At 37.4% G+C, this 22474-nt stretch overlaps 1 protein-coding gene across 2 annotated transcripts in view; it reads right to left on the minus strand.

Annotated features, from left to right (window-relative positions):
* Positions 1 to 6390: 6390 nt before the first annotated feature.
* Positions 6391 to 22474, minus strand: part of MAP3K7CL (MAP3K7 C-terminal like) — a 31868-nt gene continuing 15784 nt past the window's right edge. For both annotated transcript variants that reach the window (XM_034059933.1, XM_034059932.1), the window contains exons 5-6: positions 15634 to 15749; positions 6391 to 7540 (exon numbers count right to left, since the gene is read on the minus strand). In XM_034059933.1, coding sequence (XP_033915824.1) covers positions 7360 to 7540; positions 15634 to 15749 — 297 coding nt within the window. In that variant the 3' untranslated portion in view covers positions 6391 to 7359. The remainder of the gene's footprint in view (positions 7541 to 15633; positions 15750 to 22474) is intronic.

Genomic DNA, 22474 nt, shown 5'->3' on the forward strand with positions numbered 1-22474 from the left:
TTCCCATGTTCAGATTACTTAACTTAAATGCAAAGAGAAAAATAGGAAGATAGCACTTGTGTTTTCTTTTAGAAAAGTATAATTCATGAATGCCAGGTTGTATGAGATTTAAGGCATATTAAAATTTGCCAGCAAAAAAACAGGTACATTATTCAGTTGTTCTGTACTGTGTTACTTAAATAATATTTGATTCTTAGGTTTTGTATCATTAAATAAGTGCTTTATACATAAAGTGCCTGTGATCAGTTAGTACTGTCTAGTACTCTGAAAAACTAAAGCCCCATAGGCCAGATTTCCAGACACATAAATTCATCTGACCTCAGCAGAAGCACTTTGGACAAATAAAGGTATTACTATATAATTTCTAAGTATTATGAACTATTTCAAATTCTTCAGGGTGCCAGAACTCGTTTAACTTGGGTGCTCATCTTAGCTGTTTTCCAATGTGTTGCTGAAAACTACAGCTCTTTGCAAACTGCATCTTTTGTACCGTGCATCTGTACTTTCTTTAAATTATTGGATATCCCTCTTTCGGTAGTTTCAGATGAAGTCAGATGGTGAGAAATTAGTATACTGCTCTATATCTAGATATATAAACAAGCTATATAGTTTAATAGCTATAAACACTCAAATAAACATAAACCACTTGGACAAACATAATTGTTTACTCAAACTTTTTCTGAGAAATCTGCATTTGCTTTGTAATGATAGTGATAGATGTCACATTGCCCACCAGAGGGAGCTCATACAGTCAAATGGAAGGGTATCTTTTATAGGAGTGAACTAATAACTATCCACAGGGCTGTAAACAGGTTTAGCTCATTTTTAGCTGTTAGTGCATAGCTGGAAGTAATTTATATTAGCTTGTAACTGTAATGTGTTTGGTTTGGTTTCCCTTGAAAGAACACTCATTTTTTTTAAATTATTTCAAAAATAAGTGTTCTCATCAGTACATGTAACTTCATAAGGAGGTAGTATTTCATATGTCAGTAGTGGGCTATTTTCTGATTAGACACAAAACCAGGGAGTGAGGTCCCCGAATGAGCTTAATATTTAGAACAGTATTTACAGGAGTATGCTTGAATGCACCTCTGTCTTCTATAAATATTAACACTTGCCTTGTATTTTTTTATGTGCAGACATCTAATCAGCAAACGTATATACTGACATACTTGCAGAACATGAATACAAAGAGGTCTGACTGCAAGACAGTTAAGATTTTTGGCAGGCATTGTTTTTAAATTATGCATTTACTTCTAACTACTTTAAAAATACAGAATATTTGGTTTATTTCAGCTATCCAAGCACAGCAGAGGAATCTGACAGGCAAGAATCAAAGGAACAAGCTGGGGAGAGTACTGCAATGAAATGGCTGTGGAGGAGGTCTGTAGATGCAGATGTTTTTTTCATTACAGAACATCACATTACCATCCTTTCATGTGAGTAGCTGGGGATCTAGTTAATAAAAGTACCAAAGTCTAATTGTGCAGTGAAAGCAGCAAAAGCCCATTAGTGGGGATGCATTTATTTCAGTAGTAGCATATCCAACCTTCAGTATAGTTTTTACTGTATATAGACTATTTATCAAGGCTGTAATTTGTTTATCTTTAATGCAAATACAGCACTTGGCATAGTATTGGGTTCAATGATCCTTATGGGTCCCTTCCAACTAGAGATATTCTGTTTCTATGATTAGCAAAATAGAGTCATATACTGATACTGGTTATTCCTCTTTCTATAGAAGAAGCATTTGCAATGCTGTGGGCACCTTTATCACAGTAAAGCTCTGTTTATACAAGACATTAGACAAAAAGATAAACTTAATGAAGTAAATATTCCAGTATAAAATATTTGTGTAGGCTAGGCTTGGAAAAGCCTTGGGAAACATCCAAACTAAAGCTGCTTAATGTTAAAGACAATATCCTATACATCCCACTGGTGAAAGCCATAAAATGCAAGAAAGCAAGGAGTTAAGGCACACAGCTCACTCACCAGTTCCTCTTCCCAGCTGTAACTACTTCCTTTCCATCACTTACATTTCTCATATCACTTTACTCATTCTGAGCACCCAAGGCACAGTCTGGCATCTGGCCGCACATTTGTTACATCAGCATGCAGATCCTCATTTCATTTCCCTAATTTTTGTATTAAGATTTAATACACAATTCAGACAACTACATCCACAGACCACTCGCTCTGATGTTTTCCTAACAAGTTCAAAGAAAGCAAGCATATCTGATAGCCAGCACCTGCAGGCTGGCAGAGTACCTTGCTGCCATATACAAGCAACGAATCACAATACATTGTGCGACTGTAACATTTGGAAACCATCTCAAGCACATGGTGATCATCAGACCACGTCATGAGATCACAAGTCAACCGGATCTGATCTCTAGACTGATGCTGGTAACTCAATAGGGGGTACAGATCCATGGCTTGTGGTTGGTGTTGATTAAAGGAACTGAGGTTTGGAAGGGGGAACTGATGATTGGTGTGTGGAAAAGCTGAGTGACTCGTACTGTAAATCTTGTGCTTTCTACAGTGTAAACCACCAAACTGCAGTCTAGAAAGCCTGGGTCTAGGTTAACAGTAATTTGTGGATGATGGTCATCTTTCATTCATACAGGTATGAGTAACACATTACATTCCTTGTCATGAAGAACTGAAGAACATATAAATGACTGGCACTGTCCCAAGCAAGGCAGATTTTTTTTTCATTCTTATTAAAAATAAAAAAAGCAAAAAACAACTTTTTTGAATTTAAAGTGACAGCTGAATAGTTTTGGTGCACATCTGAAGGACCATCTCAGTAATTCCCAATTTAACACTGCAAAACCAAGGAACGCAAAGGAGGAAAAGGTAAGATCGAGGCTGCCCATCCAAGTCTGCCTTACTTCATTTGCTCCCTCCTTACTGTGTACTGTACTACAGTAATGCATTCACAATGTCTGGTCTTGTCCCAGCAAAGCCCAGCTGGATGGACAAGAGGGGCCAGCTTTTTGGTACTTGTTCCATAATAGCCCTAGGCCTTTACTGCTGTACACCTTCCATGCCTGTCATGAAGAAAGTTAGTAGTTTCATTCTGGGCTTTCCAAGGTTGTTCAGCACCATATTATCCATGCATATACATGCCAGGACACTCTTACAGGAGGGAAAAGACCCTCAGCGCTGTGGGTGTGCATATATATCTGTGGACATATGTGCATAGGAGAGAAAGGTTACGCCAGACCTCTGGTTTTGTCAACTCTCCTTGCAATCCTGCTGGTCAGAGCCAGCACCTCTCCTGCTACATCCCTGCCTGGACCAAACTTCCTAAATTCCTTTCCCTGCAACCCTCTTCTTTGATTCTTGCACATCATGCACCCTCCACAAGAAGAGAGGCAAGACTCCTTCAGACAACAGCCTCCTTTAGACACTTCCATCTTGTGCATTGAACAAGGAAAAGAATTTTACGTAGGAAAAAACAGTGACCCCATGATTAAGACTGCAACTAGCTCATTTCTGCAAGGTGGTTTGTGACTGGAGTTGGAGCAGCACGTGCCAGAGCTCCCAAGCACATAGCCCAGAGGAAGGTGGAGAACACCTTCGTTGTACCCTTGCATATCTTTACCCGCTATGAACAATGTGTAATGATCACTAAGCACAGATGGCAATAAAACCCCTGGGGGGAGGTGGCACACTTTGAAAGATCATTAACTCACAAAACCAGACAGTGTAAAGTTAATCCTGGAAAGGGAAACATTGAAAAAAAGCTGCCAAACCCAAACCTGCTGGTCCTTATCTTCCAGGCTTTTCAAGTGTAAAATTGCGCTGGCCTCTGGCTGTTTCAAGAGTGCATGAGTCATATCCGTCCTAACTGGAATACTTAAATTGAGCTTGTTCAGCATTTGTTACGATGGAAGGAAGTTAGTAATAATAGGAAATGGAAAGCACAGGTCTTGTTTTTTCAAGCCCATGTACTTCACTGTTTTCTTAAGGGGTCTGAAGCAAACACATTTGTCATCATAGTGGTATGCTTACTTTTGCTAACCTGAATAACCTGGATAATAGCAAGAAATACACTTTATCTGTGTATCAGACTGTATCTATGTAGCTGTACGAATTTCGCAACTTCTTTTGTCATCTGAGCCTTTCACATGTCTTTCCTTCTGACCACTGGTGAATTGCCAGCAAGAGCCTCAGACTGCACTGCTGTTTACCTGAATACAGCCGCAGTTGTCACAGGCTGGAGTCATAAGTTAAAAATTGAACCTTTAATTGGCTGAATTCAAAAGCTGAAACTACCTTGTAAGTCCTTGGGTGAAATATGGTGTAAAACCATCTTTGAAATAGTTGTATAGATCTCTTTTTTAGAGTGCTATGCTTACAATGGACCTATCTGCAGACCAATTTAAGATCTCTCCTTAAGTACCAGAAGGATATAGATCATATTGTCTATTTGGAAATTACAGCATAAATTTGATAAATGTTTTCTTTAAAAACTTAATTTCAGCTATCAAGTCAGCAGAGCTACACAGTTTGAAGTCATATATAGAGGAGAAGTTCAGCACGTCAAAATTGAAAATTTATTGAATATGAAATGTTTATCATTATTATGCTCTTGATAGAAAAATCAAGAACCAAGAGGCGGATGACAGATACAGCAGTTACCTCTCAGAAGGCTATTTCAGCCATTTTTACTGTTTGCAGCACTTGAATCATTGTCTGGGTTATGTTGAGTTTTCTGCATTTTCATTTCACTTGCCTATAAATATTTTTTGAAAGTTCCATTTGTCTGTACTCCTGTCTTTGAATCCCATTTCCCCTGATATTTTTTCTTTAAAAGTTTGTTTTCATGAGACACTTTCTCTTCCTTGGTAGTTCTATATCAGTCTTACTCATTTGGACTGTGATGCAACTTCTATGACTCACTATTCTCAGGCACATGAGCATCTATGCTGGCAGGCAAATATATTGATACAAAGCAGTTATTTTTTCTTTCACCAGAACTAAAAGTAGAGGGATAATTTGACTGCAAATAGCCACAGTCCAGATTAAATAAAAATCTATTAGTTTGGGATATTTTAAGAGTTCCCTGTTCATCCAGTCTGGTAGCAGGACAACACCATGAATTTGGTGTCTGTACACCTGTAAAAATGTTTCCTGAAGACTTCCATACTCATCAGTACCTATCAGTTAGGAAGACCATATTCCCTGGCTACTCTCTAATTGCTCTGTGCCACAAACAAGGCCCAGCTTTCCTTCTCCACATGACTGTGAAGAAGCAAAACCCTCAGTTTTTTCTCTGTGATCTGTTATTATTTTCACATCTAAAGCATAATGGCTGCACTTAAATAGAAAATTTTAAGACGAACACAGTTATTTGTAATTAACATTCTGCTGTCTGATCCATTTCCATCCAAAGCCAGTCTGTTAATGAAACAATTTTATGTAATTTGCACAGTTTTCAATTAATTCACTGAAACCACCAGACTGGCTGACATTTTCAACGATAGATGGAAAAAACTCTGACTAAAATGACAAATTAGTTCTTAAAATTAGAATCTTTTTGTTCAAAACACGTAAATACAGACAAAACTAACACATCCTGGGTTCTGCAGTGACATGTGCTCAAAGCAAAGCTCTGAAGTCTGTACATGGTGTTTCCCATCAGTGCAAAACTCAGACAAGGCTTTTCCAGCATTCCCAGGCTTGACATCCCAAGTCCATTTTATTCATTATGTATTTTTTCTCTTCAGCTTTCACAAGATATAGTGAAAACTGGACCAATGGAAGAGGAATAAATACAGTGGTACACTGGCTGCGAAGCATCCCAGAAGAAAGCACATGCCTCAGACTGGAGATTTCCCTTCATGTCTCTGCAGTGGCCAGGGTAAGGTAGTAAGCAGTGCAGGGCACCTACACAGCCCCTGCACGGGTAGCTCAGGAGAAGAAGTGAAAACAAGGCCGCCTTCTCCTGCTGCCTCTTCATACTCCTACTGCAATGTCAGGTGCTGGTAGTAATGCAGAGCTTGTTCTCATGCCTATGCTGCATGGAAAACTGTAGGTAGTTAGCACAGAGAAAAAAAGGGCAGCTTAAATTTCTTATTGTCCACTTTGCTGCCAGAATTACTGGAGAACATTTTGGTGCCAAAAGACTTCCCCAGAAATTGTTCTGATTAACATAAAATGCCACTTTTATAATAGTTTACTGCTAATAATCGAAGGTAAAGTTCTGGCAGAAATCTTAAGTTCACAGTTTTCAATTACTAAGATACATTTCAGGATAAACAACACATCAAGTTCAATTCCAACCTCATGAAGATGTAACAAATTGCCACTGTCAAGCAGAGTTAAAAATACAGGGTGATTTAATAATATTCAGAACATAAAATGGCTTTTCTATATCCACTTTTAATGAAAAAAATACTGTATGAATAGAAACGGAAGTATAAGACAGAAATTTCAGTTATCTAGGAAAATACAGGGATAAATAGAGCAAATAAGATTAACATTTTACTTCCAGGTTATTAGTATATGATGGAACTCCTGTCCCTACTTACAGCTGTTTATGTTTCAAAACAGGCCATAAAATAAGAACAAAACATAATCACAGTACTTTTACAGACATACTCTCACTTGAAACTATGATGGTAGTGTTCTTATGTTAATTACTTGCATGCCCAAAAGTACAACAAAAAGACTCTCAAGCTACCTTTATGCTCACAGAAAGAATTTCTGACCTCATTAGTTTCCTTTTAATTTCATTACTTGCAAATTATTAGTGGCAGTACACGCATTTGATAAAAATAATTATGTTACTTCAATTTTTAATGTGTAATTTCTCAGATTTTATACAACAATGTAAAGTTGACATGGGATAATGAAGTATAGTTTTTACCAGTGGGGAGACCTGTTTTAATATAACTTCCAAACATTTCAGGCATGAGGAAAATAATTAAAAAAATCTTCACCAAACTAAAATTAACATACATGTATTCCATATATGAACATTGTCCCTGTTGTATGCCTTAGTATGGTCCAAATTTCCAACACAGAGACTATTTATATCATTTTCTAGTGTGTCCATATCTTCTTAAATTGGAAGAAATATGTTTAGAAAAGAAACTTGATCTACTAGAACATATAATGGGAATAGATTAACTTCAATTATGTTACTTGAAATAAAATATCCATTATATAATGGATGAAATATCCATTATATTAAGCTACTGGATGGCAAGCATTAAATCAAATATAGACTTCTACACGCTCTGTATCTGTAGTAGAGTATTATAACATATTAAACAGACCTTTATTTTAAAAACTCCAGCACAGGACCAATCCTGTATTAACTGCCTCACATAAACTAGTTGAGAGTTATGAGGACCCCTGTCTCTTTTGGTACTGTATTCTGAGCTTTTCCAGTTGCTCTACACACTGTGTCTGGGCCAGCTTCAGTGTTCGGTTCTCCTCTGTCAGTTCCGCATACTCCTTGGCCAGCTGAGCAGCATCCATGCTTTCTTTTTCCACTTGTTCCAGCCTGGCGATCAGCTCCTTTCTGAGGATTACAAAAAAAAACCCAAAGATTAAAAACAGCAGTACACAAGTATTTGGCATCATGTGTTAGGTTAAAGCTGGGCTATAGGTTGTTAACATGCTGTTTCTTGAGTTTCTGTGACAAAAAGACCTAGAAAATTAATTTGTTAAAAGCCTACCTTTCTATTGAAAAAATAAAGCTGCCAAAATCTCTGACAGCTTTGCTGTTCAGTGACCAAACCTGCAAGATGCTAAGATACCTTCAAGTACCTCTAACTTCAGTAAGAGCTGAACATGCATTTCATGGTGGGACAAACAAGTTCCTGGAAACCTCATGCTAGTATTTTGCCTGAAGAATAACAAGTAATTCTTTTCTCAATACCAAACAATTTGTTTGTTTTCTGGGGTTATTTTTTTGCTCTGTTAGTTAGATTTGTCAGTAAATTCTGTGAAGTACGCCTGGTTTCCTACTCTCTGCTGCAAGAAAAATTACTCTAGTAAATAGTAGGCACCTGAATCTGAACTACATCTATTGTTTCTATAATGTGTTTATGCTGAAGAAGAGTGTTACTGCTGCAAACCTGACCCCTCCTGGTCTTTCTAAGAGCAGACACAGGATTCAAACTGTTGCTTCTTTCTGCAGGGAGTCACACAGAGCCCTGTATTCCCAGAGCTGGGCAGGAGCTGCAGTCTCCTGTATAGTATCAACTGAAATTACCTCAGCACAAGCTAAGATAAAAGAGGTCTTAAAACAAAACACACTGAAGGCATGAGTAATTCACAGGGTATCTAATCGCTCTCCACTTAGTTACCCAGCAGGCTAGCCTGGCCTCTGCTTTCTTTCCCCTGAAAGTAAAATCATTTATTCACCCTTGCTACAGGAAATCTCTTCTAAAAGGTTCTCAGTTCTTTTGATCATTCTATCTCAGAGATTAGTTAATCTTTAACTGTTCATAGCCCTCTGACTTTATGTCTCAGTCATGTCAAAACAATACTTATAGATCATCAGTGGGAAGATGTAATGCCTTCAAAGTGGATAGCCTTTGCCACAGTCTTAAAAGGAGCCCTCTTGTCAGGCTAGACCAGTGATTTAACACAGGAAATTCCTACAGCTTAGCAATTCTGTCGCTACAGGTCAGAGTATTCACGAACAATAACATCTTGGTATTTGCTGATCACTTACATTACTTATAGCTGCAAAACTACCAGTTACAGCAGCAAAACTATAAGCACGCAGGTTTTGAAAAACGTTTCTATTCATCCTTCTTTTAGAATGGGTTTGATTTTCCTCAGTTTGATCTTCCTCTGCCTTTACTACAGCTTTAAGTGACTGCACAGTTTTCCCCTGGTTGAGCTGACTGTTTACAAAGTTACTGCAGTTCAAGGAGTCAAGTTAGCAGAAAGTCCTGGCACTCCCATTTCTCCCGTGTTTCCCATTAACAAAAAAAAAAAAAAAAAAAGAATTAGCAGCCATGAGAGCAATTTTAAATCATCCAAAAGCTGCAGTGTATAGAAACCCCCCTGTAGCTAAATACGTTGCCTTTGTTTTATACCACTGGTGTACTGCATAGGAGCTATGCTGCAGCCAAGCCTCTTCTGTTTCCTTTCACCAGGTTCTTAAGAGAAAACATCAAGAGCATATTTTTATTCAGCAGAATTCTATTAACATTTGGTACATTAGCTGTAAAAATTTTAGAAGCAGCATTTCATTCCTCTTCACTTGGGCCATGTAAGATCAACCAATTATTCAAATTGGCTAAGATGAACTTATCTTGCTAGGCAGCTCTTATAAATGGGACTATAGGCCACAAAGGACTAATTTGCATGTATGCTTTAGAGAGTGAGAAATGCATTTAGTGACAATAAGATTTTACAAGTATAGCATCTTTAATCACTTCAGTCTCTTAGGGCTTCCTCTAGAAGATTCCTGTCTCTTGGGAGCAAAAGAGAGCTTAGCAATATTTCTTTGGAATTACTCTACTGGTGCAATGCTGGACTGAAGGATTAAATTAAGCTCTTCCAAATTACAGACTGTTGACTCAGACGTGTCCAAACAAATTAATTCAGAATCATTCTTCATTTTCTTACACTTTAGGAGGTTCTTCAAGGGAGATGCAACAAAAACATTAAGAAGTAATCAGCACCTTAAAAGCAGGTATACCTTCTCCACAGGGACTTTTAGTAAAGAATTAAAAGAAAGGTACTAACTACTCCATTTGGAATTGAGCCAGGAGTGGCACAGACAGACAACATGCAAACTCAGACAGCTCTATTAATGAGTGTCAGTCCTGATTTGATAAAATGAGGCTATATGCAGGCACGGCTTTTGTGCTGCTCACTAGTAATACCCAAGCAGCACAGATAACATTTTTTTCCTCTGGGATTTAGCTTTTGTATTAAACAAAATATAAACGCATTAAAATCACAATATGTCAATTTCTGTAGTCCACAGTCTAGGACTTCCCTCGTACAAAACAGTTTCCTTGCACTGAGGTAGTAAAATTGCCCACTTCTGAGTCAGCAGAACCTACTTATTCCCTTCCCATCAGGATCAACACCTGTTTATGGGGTAGGGTGATGTTTCAGGCAAACACTGTCAGCCTGCCACAGAGATCTAAAATTAGAGTCGCAGGGAATTGCTAAATGTTATGAATGGTATAGTTTACAAAGCTCACAAAAGGATGAAGACAGTAACTAACATTTGCTTCTGATCTAATCCAGGATTTGAACTTAGCTTCCAGAGGTTAAAGAACACCATACTAAGCTCTTGCACCATATAGTCTTTGTTATGGATGCTTAATAAATAAATCTAGCACTGTGTAATCTATGTTTCCTAGTAATGGTTACCCTGAGTTTAAATATTAACAGCATTCATAAGGTATTTTCTAAAATGGTGCTGAGGTACTTGAAGCTTCAGGACAATCTGTAATGTACAGTTTAAGTACCCTTTCTCAGGGAGGGGTTTGGGTGGGAAGGGAAGACAACTGTGATTGGCATCATAAACCAATAAACCACGAGACACACTAGAGCAGAAGATAAACCCAACATTGTCTTTGGGAAATAATTTCTCTTGTCCTGGCCTTAATGACTGACCATGCAGAGAACACAGTTCCATTACAGAGATATTCACAATGAATAAACATCAAGAAAAGTAACAGACAAAGCAGATAAATCTATCTGAAGACAAGTGTATTTGGACATCAAGAAAAACTCTTTCCACAGTGCAAAGAGTCACACTTGTCTTTCCTCCATTGTGAACAACATATTCAGGATCATGCATCTTTGGTACTACACATTTCTTCTCAGCTAACAAGTGTCTGTGTGTTCTGGTGAGCATAAGATCATTTATTCTTCCCACATTTGACATGGATTACAAATCAGGAGGAATCGTGACACCCTGTAATGTAACTGCTGTCTAAGGAGACTGTTCTTGCGTCTTCAAGGCTACAAATTAATTTTTAAAACAAGGAGACAGCCTGTTTTAATGTAAATTAAAATATGTCTTAGATGCCAGCACAGAAAAGGTCCTTAAGTATTCATCACTGCAATAGGGCAAGTTGAGGTTTCTCTTTCTATATATAAAATTGTAATTTCCACTGCTTGGCATGATGATGAAAAATCAGGTCTCGAATGGGAAAATTATTAAGATTAAAAAATTGCCTTTATGGTTCATACCAATCTTTTTCTGCAGTACCTGGGAATCTGAAGACTACTCATCTCAATAGTGTTCCAAAAGACACTCCAGAAATAGTGTACCTGGAGAAACCATCAGAATCAGTCCTATGGTCATGAAAGCATGCTAAGGCATATGGAAGGATGCCACAAAATTAAGCAGACATCTCCACTGCATGTCTGCTGTAATGTATATAAAAGAAGGAAACAAATCATATCCATGGCAAAGAAAAGGAGTGATCCTAAACCAGGTGGTGATCGAATGATATTTTCTGGAGAGTTATATTAGAATTGTCTGAGGGAGGAAAAAGAGAAAACCAGCCAGTGCTAAGAATATGAGATATAGCTAGCAACCATGGCAACTCTAATATTTAACTACATAATCCAGGGTCATTATCTAGTAATAGCAATATAACAAGTGCTCAAAATAACCAGCCATCCCATCCCTTTCACCCAAACTTAGATACCCAAAAACATCTGTTATGGAAATACATGTGTGTTTCTGGAACATAAATTAAATTACATTCTATGACCTAAATGTGGTGTGCTCTCTGTTCCACACCCTTTTCTTTCTTTTTGATCATGTCTTCCATTCCAGAATGATTTTGTACATTGTGCTACATAATTGCTGGCATAAATGGGAAGAGTTCAAGTGAAGGCAGCAAAGGTATGATTATTTGTATTAGCAAAAAAATGTACCCAGTGTTGTTTTAAATTCTGTCAATTCTTGCTTCCTTTGTCTTTTTCCTGAGTAACTTCTTTCCCCTTCTTATTTGCTTTGTCCTTCGATTTTCCTTTTTTTTTTTTTAACCTGCAACCATCCTTTCTCTTTCACATTTCACATTTTCCAATGAAATAGTTGTCTTCTCTCCGACTCCCAGCCTAATACATTCTCTGGTCATCTATCTTGCATACAAGACAAGGGCAAATAAACTCTGGTTTTGGCTTGATGAAAAACAATGCTTGTCATTTCACACCACTGCCTTTCTATACTTCAGCTAATACTCGATCTTCACACTACAGTGAGAGACAAGGCAAGCTAAGCATAATTGAAAGCCTTTGAAAAGATGCAAAAGAGTAAATGTTTTTTACCATTATAAAACAATGTTATTCAACTTTCTATTTCTTAAAGATACGTCCTTTAGAAATATACCTGCATGTATTATTTCCTGCAAAAAGTCTTACACTGCACTTTGGAGGTTGAAACAAAAATGATTTTAAGTGGAATGAATAGTATTCAATTTTTTATTTTTTATTTTTTTTACTAAAAAGCTCCAGTTCCTGTATGGACATTTATGTCAGGTTGACTTAACATTATTTCTTCCCCCTAGCCAAAAATATTTGCTCAATCCATTTTCTCCTCCTGACAATTATTGTATTGTGTGCACAGTGTACTTTCAGTAGGCACCACAGGTGCAGTCACTGCCTGGTGGGACTTGCCATTTTAATTCCACAGGTGAGTTGGTTTGTGGAGAGGAAGTTCAGAGCACTGGCAGGAGTTCCATCATCCAACAGCACCTCTGTTTGGCTTTGGTAAAAATGTATGCTGAAGAACACTGCACAAAGTGTTTGTTCCCACTACAAGGGATGAACCACTGTCTTTGCCCATTTTATCAAAATAATATTTAAAAGAAATAGACAATAGATAGAAAGTGTGTTAGGCAATTATGAATCTTTACTGCCATACATTCAAATTCAAATGTAGACTATAAAGACATCTGCAACAACAGCAAATTTCAGAAAGCTGCAAACCCCATCTTTTAATCAGACTTTATAGAAAAAGCACAAAACCATCCTTTGATTATGAGAATGGAATATTCAACACATGACACACATGACATCCATTCTTCTCCAATTCATTCAGTACATGATACCCCGTAAACTTCCTTTAACTTTCAAACTGTAACTGTTTAGAACATTTTTAGATATAAATCAGTGATCACTAGACCAAAACCCTCTTTTACTTTTTGCTTATTCCTTCACCTCCGCACTTATACTCCCTTTCTATCTAGTTTTATGTAAATATCAAGGCAAATGTATTCAGATTGTATGTATCTACATACCTGTGTGTGCCCTAATAACTTTTAATCCACCTTCCCATTTTAGCTAAACTTCATGTGGCAAAGAGGTCCCAGTTAGTTTCTGGAAGGTTTTATGCTACAGAAAGAAAAAGCATCCCAAAGGGGAAATGCAGTGTCCGGAGACCTTCATGATACCTCCTTCAAAATACTACAAAATGAAGAAGCTGCCTGGAAGGAGGAGTCATAAATAATTTACATCTGGAGGAAAAAAGCTTCCCAATGCCTGAAGGACCACTTCTTCGGATTAAGAGATTTGGAAGGTGGTGAAAGGTGCTGCACTGGTATTAGTCTTGTTTAGGCATTTCACAGCTACACAGCATATGAGTATCTAGGCCGCAGGTACGTAATTAGAAGGTACATAAAAATCACAATAATATAATTCTATTCGCTGCCTTATTCAGCCAACCTTGTTTAACATATGTTTACCGGGGCATGAAATACTCTATGAGGAGAACAGGTTCTGCAAAGGAAGCAGTAGTGGAAGCTTCCTCACATTATTCTACTGTTGGTATCCATTGGTGGAATAAAGGAAAATGCCAGCCTGAAGCCCCTAAATTCATCCATGATAACTACTGCTGAAAGGCTGACTTCTGGGCTCAGAGGTTGATTAGGGTAGTTTTGAGCTCAGGTAAACAGTTTTGTGCATGTATCTGCCATTCCCAAGGACCAAAATATTTCTAATTCAGCAAGTAACACAGACTCCATAGATAAACAAAAATACATTCACATAGTATTTTTTTTCATTCTTTTAGATGCAAAAATATATATGTGAGTCTAGTTTTCAAAGGCTTCAAGCTTCATAAATGTGATAAGTGGTTCAGGGATGTGTCAGTAATAATAATGCATTTATGTTTAGTAGACTCTAAAAACCAAATGATCTAAGGTCACCTTTTGAGTTTATACATCAAAAGTTAAGCACTTTAATGCCAGTTAGTATTTTATATTCTGTTTGGATTTTCAGAGAAGACAAACATACATGGTTTCCACTGGATTAACATGGTTGCTAAATACACATGTACGTAGCTAACATTAGACAATCAAATTTGACAAATCATTGTAAAACTATTTTAATTCATTATCTTCTCTACATTTTTTTAAAAACACCAATTACTTTTGATAGGCCAAGTTTAATTAATGATAAATCAAATGCAAACACTGGGACTATGTTTTTTTCTAACTTTTGTGCCAGTTTGTCAGCAACTGAGCATCTTGAAGGTCCTACAGTGAAAGGGGATTTGTAGAGGGAAACCTCAACTAGTTCCAACACTTTAGGCAACTAACTATGTTGTGCCTGTAGCCGTCAACCCTGATAAAGACAAGTTTCAGTTTCTTACCCTGCATAGTTTGGATCAAGGTCATCTTTGGCTATCTTACTTGTATGAGTACAGGATTTCATCAGTTTCCCTCCCATCAGCTTGCTTCTGCAGCTCAATACTCCCACAGATGCAAATTTGGCTGTACTGCATGATCAGCTGGTGCAAAGATTGCTATGAAACAGATAGAGTGGTCCAAAAGCCCACTCTGTAACAGAACTCTTTTGACCCCTGTTGCTATATTACAAATGTTTCTGTTCAAGCAGCATTTGAAAGAATGATGACGTGGTCTTCATTTTCACAAGAAGTCTGAGATCTACACTGAGGTACCTCTCCCTGAGGAAGGCAAAACTGCTAGAGTCGCCTTCTGTGTGAATGTGAAAATAAAAAAGAATTTGAAAGAGAAAGTTTACTTAGCAGTAACTGTTATTACTTGGGGTTTGTTGTCTATTAAAAACTTCCACTACTCACCCTCTTTCCTCTCTCTATACTAATTTTTCAGGTTTCCTGCTGAAAGGAACTGAAAATCACGGAGTGCACTTTGCCATTTAACAGTCAGGCAAAGATGACAGGGGTGTAAGTATAGGTCATAGACCAGAAAAAGTCTCCTGACTCTGCACTTCGGATATGAACACCTAAAATTTTAATGTACACAGAGACAATGCACCTATTAGAAGACAGAAAAATATTCACTGATATTGTCAAATACTCTAAACTGTTCATTAAAATGTGTAAAGCTAAATTGAAGGGAATTTCCCTAAAACTAAAAAGAGGGCTCACACCAGCTGAACTAGATTGGTATGTGACTTGTAGGCTGTCAATGGAGGTTTCAAGGGACATCTGTATAACTGAGGGCCCAGAACTATTGACAGCTCTGTGTCCCTAGTGGCCTCAGTTGATTCTATGGAACAATGGCCTAACTGTTGTGCTGTATGGTGACTCTCAGGCAGAGGTGTAAGGTCAGAAAATACCACATGAAACCCCCATGTTTAAAACAGGACTTTACAAAGAGAATATACAACAGTAAATACTTTTTGAAAATTACTCACTTTCTTTCTTCCAGCAGAGCAATTTCTTTCTTGACCTCATGGTACTCTTCTGCTATTTTGCAGTGCTGTTTGTACACCTGCATAGATTCTTTAGAGTCATGACAAGGAGGCAGTGGCTTTAAGAACAGAAGAAGAAGAAGAAAATAGTGTTTTTGCATGAAATTTCTGGAAAAAAACATACACTTTGAAAGATCCGATTATTATCTTAATTCCTGTGAGAATATTTAAAGAAATTTCCCCTCACCCACCAGCTTCAGGATACAAATATTCCTAGTGATTGCCTTTTATGGAGGGAAAAAACACTTCCCCACATAAAAATATGCATAAACCCTCAAGCCTTGTAAGGATTTTCAGGTCTTCCCTTGTGAACTCTGCGAAGTATCCCAAAAGATTGTTCAAAGAAAGATTTCTCCCTTAGTTTTTCAGCTACAGTGATATAAGATTGTAAAGTTGATGCATCGATCAGACCCATGAAAAAAATATGTATGTTTTCACTGCAGAAACTGCAGCACTGAGTAGAAGGGTAATTTGAGTGCAAACAAGCTCTTATTCTCCAATTCTGCAAGACGGCAAGAAAACACCTGGAAAGCTATTGACTAAACACTCTTTTTTTTTTATAGATGTAATGGTTATTCCAGTTTATTACTAAATGGGACAGGACCATGAACTGGGACACTGGGGCTGATTCTGCTGGACTCAAGAAGAGTTACACTGCTGACTCCAGTGCAGCCAAGATTTCATGATGGGTTCTATCCCAGTAATGCCTCAAGCTGCAAGTAGTTTGCTCAAGAACATACTGACTTTCTTTGCATCTTTAATTCCTGTAGAAGGAAGGGGATATATATAGTTAGCAGAAATGTCATGATAGCTATAACAGTTATATTTGCAAAGTGTTCTAAATTTCCATGAGAAGTGCAGGTGAGATTGAGTGCAAAAGGATGCATCAACTAAAAAAAAAAAAAAACAACCAAAAATACCCCCAAAACCAAACAGATAAAAAAAGATACAGCAAAGGCAAAAGCTTTGCACCTCCTAACCTAAATACCAATGTAATTAAAGCAAGATTTTAATTTGGTTTTTTTCAATGCACACTGGAGGTAATAAATATAGCAAATAAACCCACTCTGTCCTGGGACTTCTCACATGATTTTCATCCAAGATCTTAAAAATACGGTTTGGTTAAGTGTCAGTGCTTTTTGATCCTTTGAAAGGTACCTAATTCAGGCTTCAGGCTTGACTGTCACATTTGGGCTATAACACTTTCAGGAAGTGTAGTATTTTTAAGTTATTAGCCATGAATCAATTGACTGTAAATGAACTCCAAATAGCATGCTTGAGCCACCTGTCTGAAGCAAAAGGAAGCACTTAAAATAGTTCCTTTACTGTCCAGTTAAATAACATCCAATTGCCTTTCGCAATATAAGTAGATTATTTTTTATTTCTTCTTGTCCTTCTTTGACTCTTCTCTGTAGCGTAATATTCCTTCAATTACATTGTTAGGGAAAGCTCAAGTCTTCAGACTTTTCATATTTATGATCTTGTAAACATTTGTTTACCGGAAATTTAAATTTTACTAAAGATATTCAGAGACAAAGATTAAAACTATTTTTATCCAGGAGGCAAGGTAAGTTGGCTTCAGATGTACCCTAATGCACAGTTGTAACTAATGCATGGACCTCACAAGTACTTGCAGATAGCATGTGGTTCCTCACCAAAACTTTAACACAAACACTCACTTTCGTGTTTGAAATGTGAAATTGCTGTGGCAGAACAGTTTCACAGCATACTGTTTCATTCGCTCTGAGCTTGGAGAATTTGGGAACCAGGGAAAGGGTAGCCCATTACTTGATGCATCTGGTCCCTTAGGAAAGGGCTTTTAATTGCATTTCAATGTGGATGAGCAATAGCACCATTCACATAGCCACCCAAATAATAAGCATAAATTTAACAAGACAGAATATAGAAGTCTCAGTGCTCTAATCCAGGAATGCAAGGGTGAGCCAAAGTAGCATCTCTGGTATCTACCACAGATCAGCAAACAACGAGTGTGTCACAATAAAACAATTTTGAACAGTAACCCTGGGGAAAGTCCCCAAATGGTGACACTTCAAAAGGAAAAAAAAAAAAAAAAGGCTTGCTTTTGCTTCCAACTTAGTTTCCGCAAATCTAGCTCATTTAAACCAGTTTAAAAATTCAAGCAGCATTCAATTTCTATATTCCAGCTTCCCACTCAAATGATATATATAGAGAGCTAAAAATTATCTAGTCATGCTGAGACTTAGTATCTAATTCCCACTTAGACCAGTTGCTGACTTTCAAACCCCTTCCTATCATTATTCCCTCTTCAGTGTCATTTTTTCATACATTTATATTTTATCACTCAAACTGACAACAAAAGATACAATCAGTTTACTAATATTCTGTTCATAAAATTCTCTCTATCAAGATTTTATTTTAATTTGGGTGTATTTTTACTTCAGAATGCAAATTTGATTATGTTTCTGTATGACTGGGCAATTTGGTTTGCTATTTTTTAATTCTGAAATTTCTAAGAAAAACTTTGAAGATAGTACCTACAGTTTGAGTAATTTCTAGCCAGCAGAACATGAAACAGGCTTATACATTCATTATTTAGCAAACATCTCCACTGCAATTGCAAGAAAAAAAGGAGAGATAGAAGTCTGGTTGCTTCTTTGCTGCTCAGCAGAAAATTCAAGCTAACACAAAAGCATAGATAAATTATTTTACCCATGTCTAATAACCTACTTTTTTGACATAAACAAAAGTGCAAATAATTAATGATTCATCTGTTCCCACTAAGAGAAACATTTTCAGAAGACAGCAGGGCAAACTCCTGAAGAACAAATTCAGAAACAGAGGCAAAACTTCCTTGTTTTTCTTTATTTTTCACTTGTTGGAGGGGTAACTCCAACTGGTCAGCAGACATTTAGAGAATTAGCATATTTCCACAGAAAATAAAACAGTAACAGAATCGTAACAATTACTGGACTAACCTATATCATCTAAATGGGAATGGGAGAAACCTGCAAAAAAGCAAGTCCAGTCCCCTGTTATCAGAAGCATATCTTGCCATTCACACACTTGCCCAGTTCTGTCTTAGAAAAACTGAAGTCCCCTGCCCAGTTGTAAGACTGGCCCAGAGCCTCACCAAGGACTAGAAGCATTTTTGTCATGTCCGGTTTGGGTTTCCTGAAATAGGTTTGTATAGTACCAGCACTATATTTCATTCAAATGGTGCCAGCACTATATTTCATTCATTTTTTTTATTGTGCCAACACTGTATTTCATTCAAATGGTGGTTCTTTGTCCTACCTGTTTTACCCCTGAGATGTACTCACAGAGAGTTCTCATAGACTTTCCAAGACCTGTGTCTTGGCAAACCTGCATTCCTCTAAGCATCCTAGATGAAATTTCTATTTTCCTTAGCTTATCCAAACAGTCTTTCTCTGCTCCTCATTCATAGAATCATAAAATTATAGAATCAACTAGGTTGGCAAAGGTCTTTAAGGGTTCAAGTCCAACCATGACTGACAAGTCCACCACTAAACCAGTATCACTAATGGCTTCATCTACATGGTTTTTAAACACTTCCAGGGACAATGATTCCACCACTTCCCTGGGCAGCCTGTGCCAATGCCTGATCACTCTTTCTGTGAAGAAAATTTTCCTAATGTCCAATCTAAACCTCCCTGGCACACCTTGAAGCTGTTTCCTATTGTCCTGTCATTTGTTACTTGGGAAAAAAGACTGAAACTTGCTTCACTACAACTTCCTTTCAGGTAGATGTACAGAGCAATAAGGTCCCTCTAAGCCTTCTCTTCTTCAGACTAAACAATCCCAGTTACCTTAGCTGTTCCTCGTCACACTTGTGCTCCAGAACCTTCACCAACTCAGTTGACCTTCTCTGGACTCACCTCAGCAACTTCCGTTCTACCTGGAATGACTTTTTCGAATGCCTGTGGCCAGGCCATGAAAAGTGTTGCAGATGCTACCCTGATGCCATTCCTGTGGCAGAGAACTGGAATTCCCAGCAGAAAGCATTTTTCATCTATGAAGTCTGTAATTTTTTTTTTTTTTTGAGCTCACTAGTTTATACAGGTGACTAATTACAAAAATCATTAATAAAGTTCAATCTGCAGTATATATTTTTTTCACTCAGGAGCTAACAGCCTTGCTTTCGTTTCTCCTTAGGACGGCCCAAGCTTGTTACTTCATGAAGTATCTTGCCCATCCATAAATTAATATATATAAAAGCATATCTGCTTCATAAGCAAAAAACACCCTTGCCAAAGAAAGTTATATTTAATGGTAACAGTTGCTACTTCTAATCCTGCTTATTTCAAGCGTCACTGTCATCCACCCTCATTTTCCTGTGCCGGCAAAATATGCACACACAGCATCTCTGATTTTGTTCACCAAGTTGGTAAAAAAGCTACAGCTTTCAGTCACACTGGTTTTCTATCCTACTATTCTCAATTTTCAACAAGGTCGGATTTTTCCTTGTATTTTGTTGAATGACTCACTATGACATTGACAAACATTCTACAGAATCCAGCAAGTAGAAACTAAGAGATCCTGTTATAGGCTATTCATAACTGCACATACCTATGTACATCTTTACAAGACATGTGCATGGTTTATTTAGATTTTTGTTTGGAATCAAGGTATGAAAGATGTGGGAAGATGATATGCAAAGGCAGTTCATAAGGAAACAGAAAGAGCCTGAGCAGTTCTGCCTGTTTCTTAAGAAAGGCTGAAGGAGCTGTTCTAATTAAATTTTTGTTGGGGGATACAAAATGAGAGTTTTCACCATTTTTTTTTTGCTTCACCATTCCCATGACAAAGTGTGTTTTCCCTTGCCATATGAATATCAGCATTACATGTCCACAGAAGCTGTATAGTTGATAGTGTCACCCAAGTGTTTGAAAACTCTGATATGGTTTATTTTTTTTAATTCACCTTCACCTGTTTTCATTTACATTTTGGTTGTACTGTGGGGAAAGAAAAAAAAACCAAACAAAACTTTCTCCTGAAAAGGTTAAAGTTTAAAGAAAAGTTGCATCATGAAGTTTTTACAGCTGAGCATGTGGACTCATTTCAAAGACTGTCCTCAGCACTGGTCTCACTTTTTGTAAGCTTGGTGATTTTCAGTTAGACTAGTCTGGAAAACCAGAAAGTTCAGTGCCAATATTTTGTATGTTCATTATGGCCTCATATGTTCATTACATGGCCTCATATACTCTTCCATAATGAAAAAAACGCATTATTCCAAGCCAAAGTTATAGCTGTATATTGCAGCTACTTTTTGTTGTGCAACAGCAATTCTTCAACTAGTTTTAGGTATCTAGTCTAGGATATATCTAGTCTAGTCTAGTTTTACTATGAAAGTAAGCAGTTATCTTTCCTCTGAACAATGAAAGTCAACTGGATGTGAGAAACTAAGAGTTTTGCTCTACTTTTTTGAGAGATTTTCCATTCTCTTCTAACCTTAGTGTGATGCTTTTACTTTGTAAACATTCATGTCTTACATAATCTAATTTAAGATCACAGTTATCACAGCAGCATTACAGGAGACTTATCAAGTTCATAGGAAATCAAATCTAATTATAGAGCACCACAGTACTCCGGGAATTCTCTTGTAATTTAATACATACTTAAAAAATACAGTATACTCTTTAAAAACAGAATATACTTTCAAACTTTCTAAAATAATTTGCATGCATCTAGCAAGAATCCTGGCATTCAGTAGAAGCAACAGTTCCATTATTAAAATTTCAGAGTAAACAAGGGTTCTGCTAAATGGTTGTATCACACGCAATAAATTGACCCTTTCGTAGTCTTTTCCTTGCTTCTTTTGTGTAGATATTTCCCACTAAAGCATTAAAAACTACTCCTTGACTTAACAAACTGACATTATAAATGGTTGGAGCCTTTTCTCTGTTGCAGCAATTTTACAGCCTCCTAACCCCATTGACCTCAATGGATTCGTAATACAAAATATGACATAAAGGCCTCTCTCAATCTCATGATTCCATGAGAAGAGATGATAAAGAATTACAGACCACCCTGTACATCCATATGTGACTTGTGTTCTTCCCTCTTCAGGATCAAACTCACAGCTGGAATAAAGACTTCAGTGGAGATGAACTGAGCAAGTCATAGAAAATGCTGAAACAGGATGGCACACAGGGCATAGTAATGCGGGTGTTTTAACACTAGGTACCTTCCTCTATATTCAGTGACATAAACAACAAGGCCTTAGATGCCGATGTCAGTGTCTAAATATAGCAGATAACCCGTAGTAGAGTGTCTGTCACAGGGGCCACCACCGACTATGCAGCTAATCAAGGAAGCGCCTTCCAATGCCCAGTCCGACTTTTGCACAAGGCAAAGGTTAAGGTTTCCCAATAACAAACTGACAAATGTAGCAAGCCTACCCTCCCTGCACTACCTACCACACTGCTCAAACAAGGATGGGGAGAAATGACACTGAAGCCCAAATATACAAGTGGTTTACTCTCATTCAAAGTATTTCTTGTCACTGGGAAGAGAATGATTTCCAATACTGCAAACAAAAAGGAATTGAAAGCAAGAAGTTTGTTAATATGAGCGTTGCTTCACTGGTAGCATATAATGAACAACTCAATGAAGTTTTTTAATAATAAAGCTGCAAAAGAGACCAGGCTTTTCCCTCATATAGCTTAAACTGTCTGGTTGACCACACATTAATTTTTGTTTTAAGTAAAAAATAAAATAGAAAACAAAAAAAAAACCTCCCCAAAACAAACAAACAAACCCCCCCAACAAAGAAACCAAAAAC

This window comes from Melopsittacus undulatus, chromosome 2, assembly GCF_012275295.1.
Source record: "Melopsittacus undulatus isolate bMelUnd1 chromosome 2, bMelUnd1.mat.Z, whole genome shotgun sequence".
NCBI lineage: Eukaryota > Metazoa > Chordata > Aves > Psittaciformes > Psittaculidae > Melopsittacus > Melopsittacus undulatus.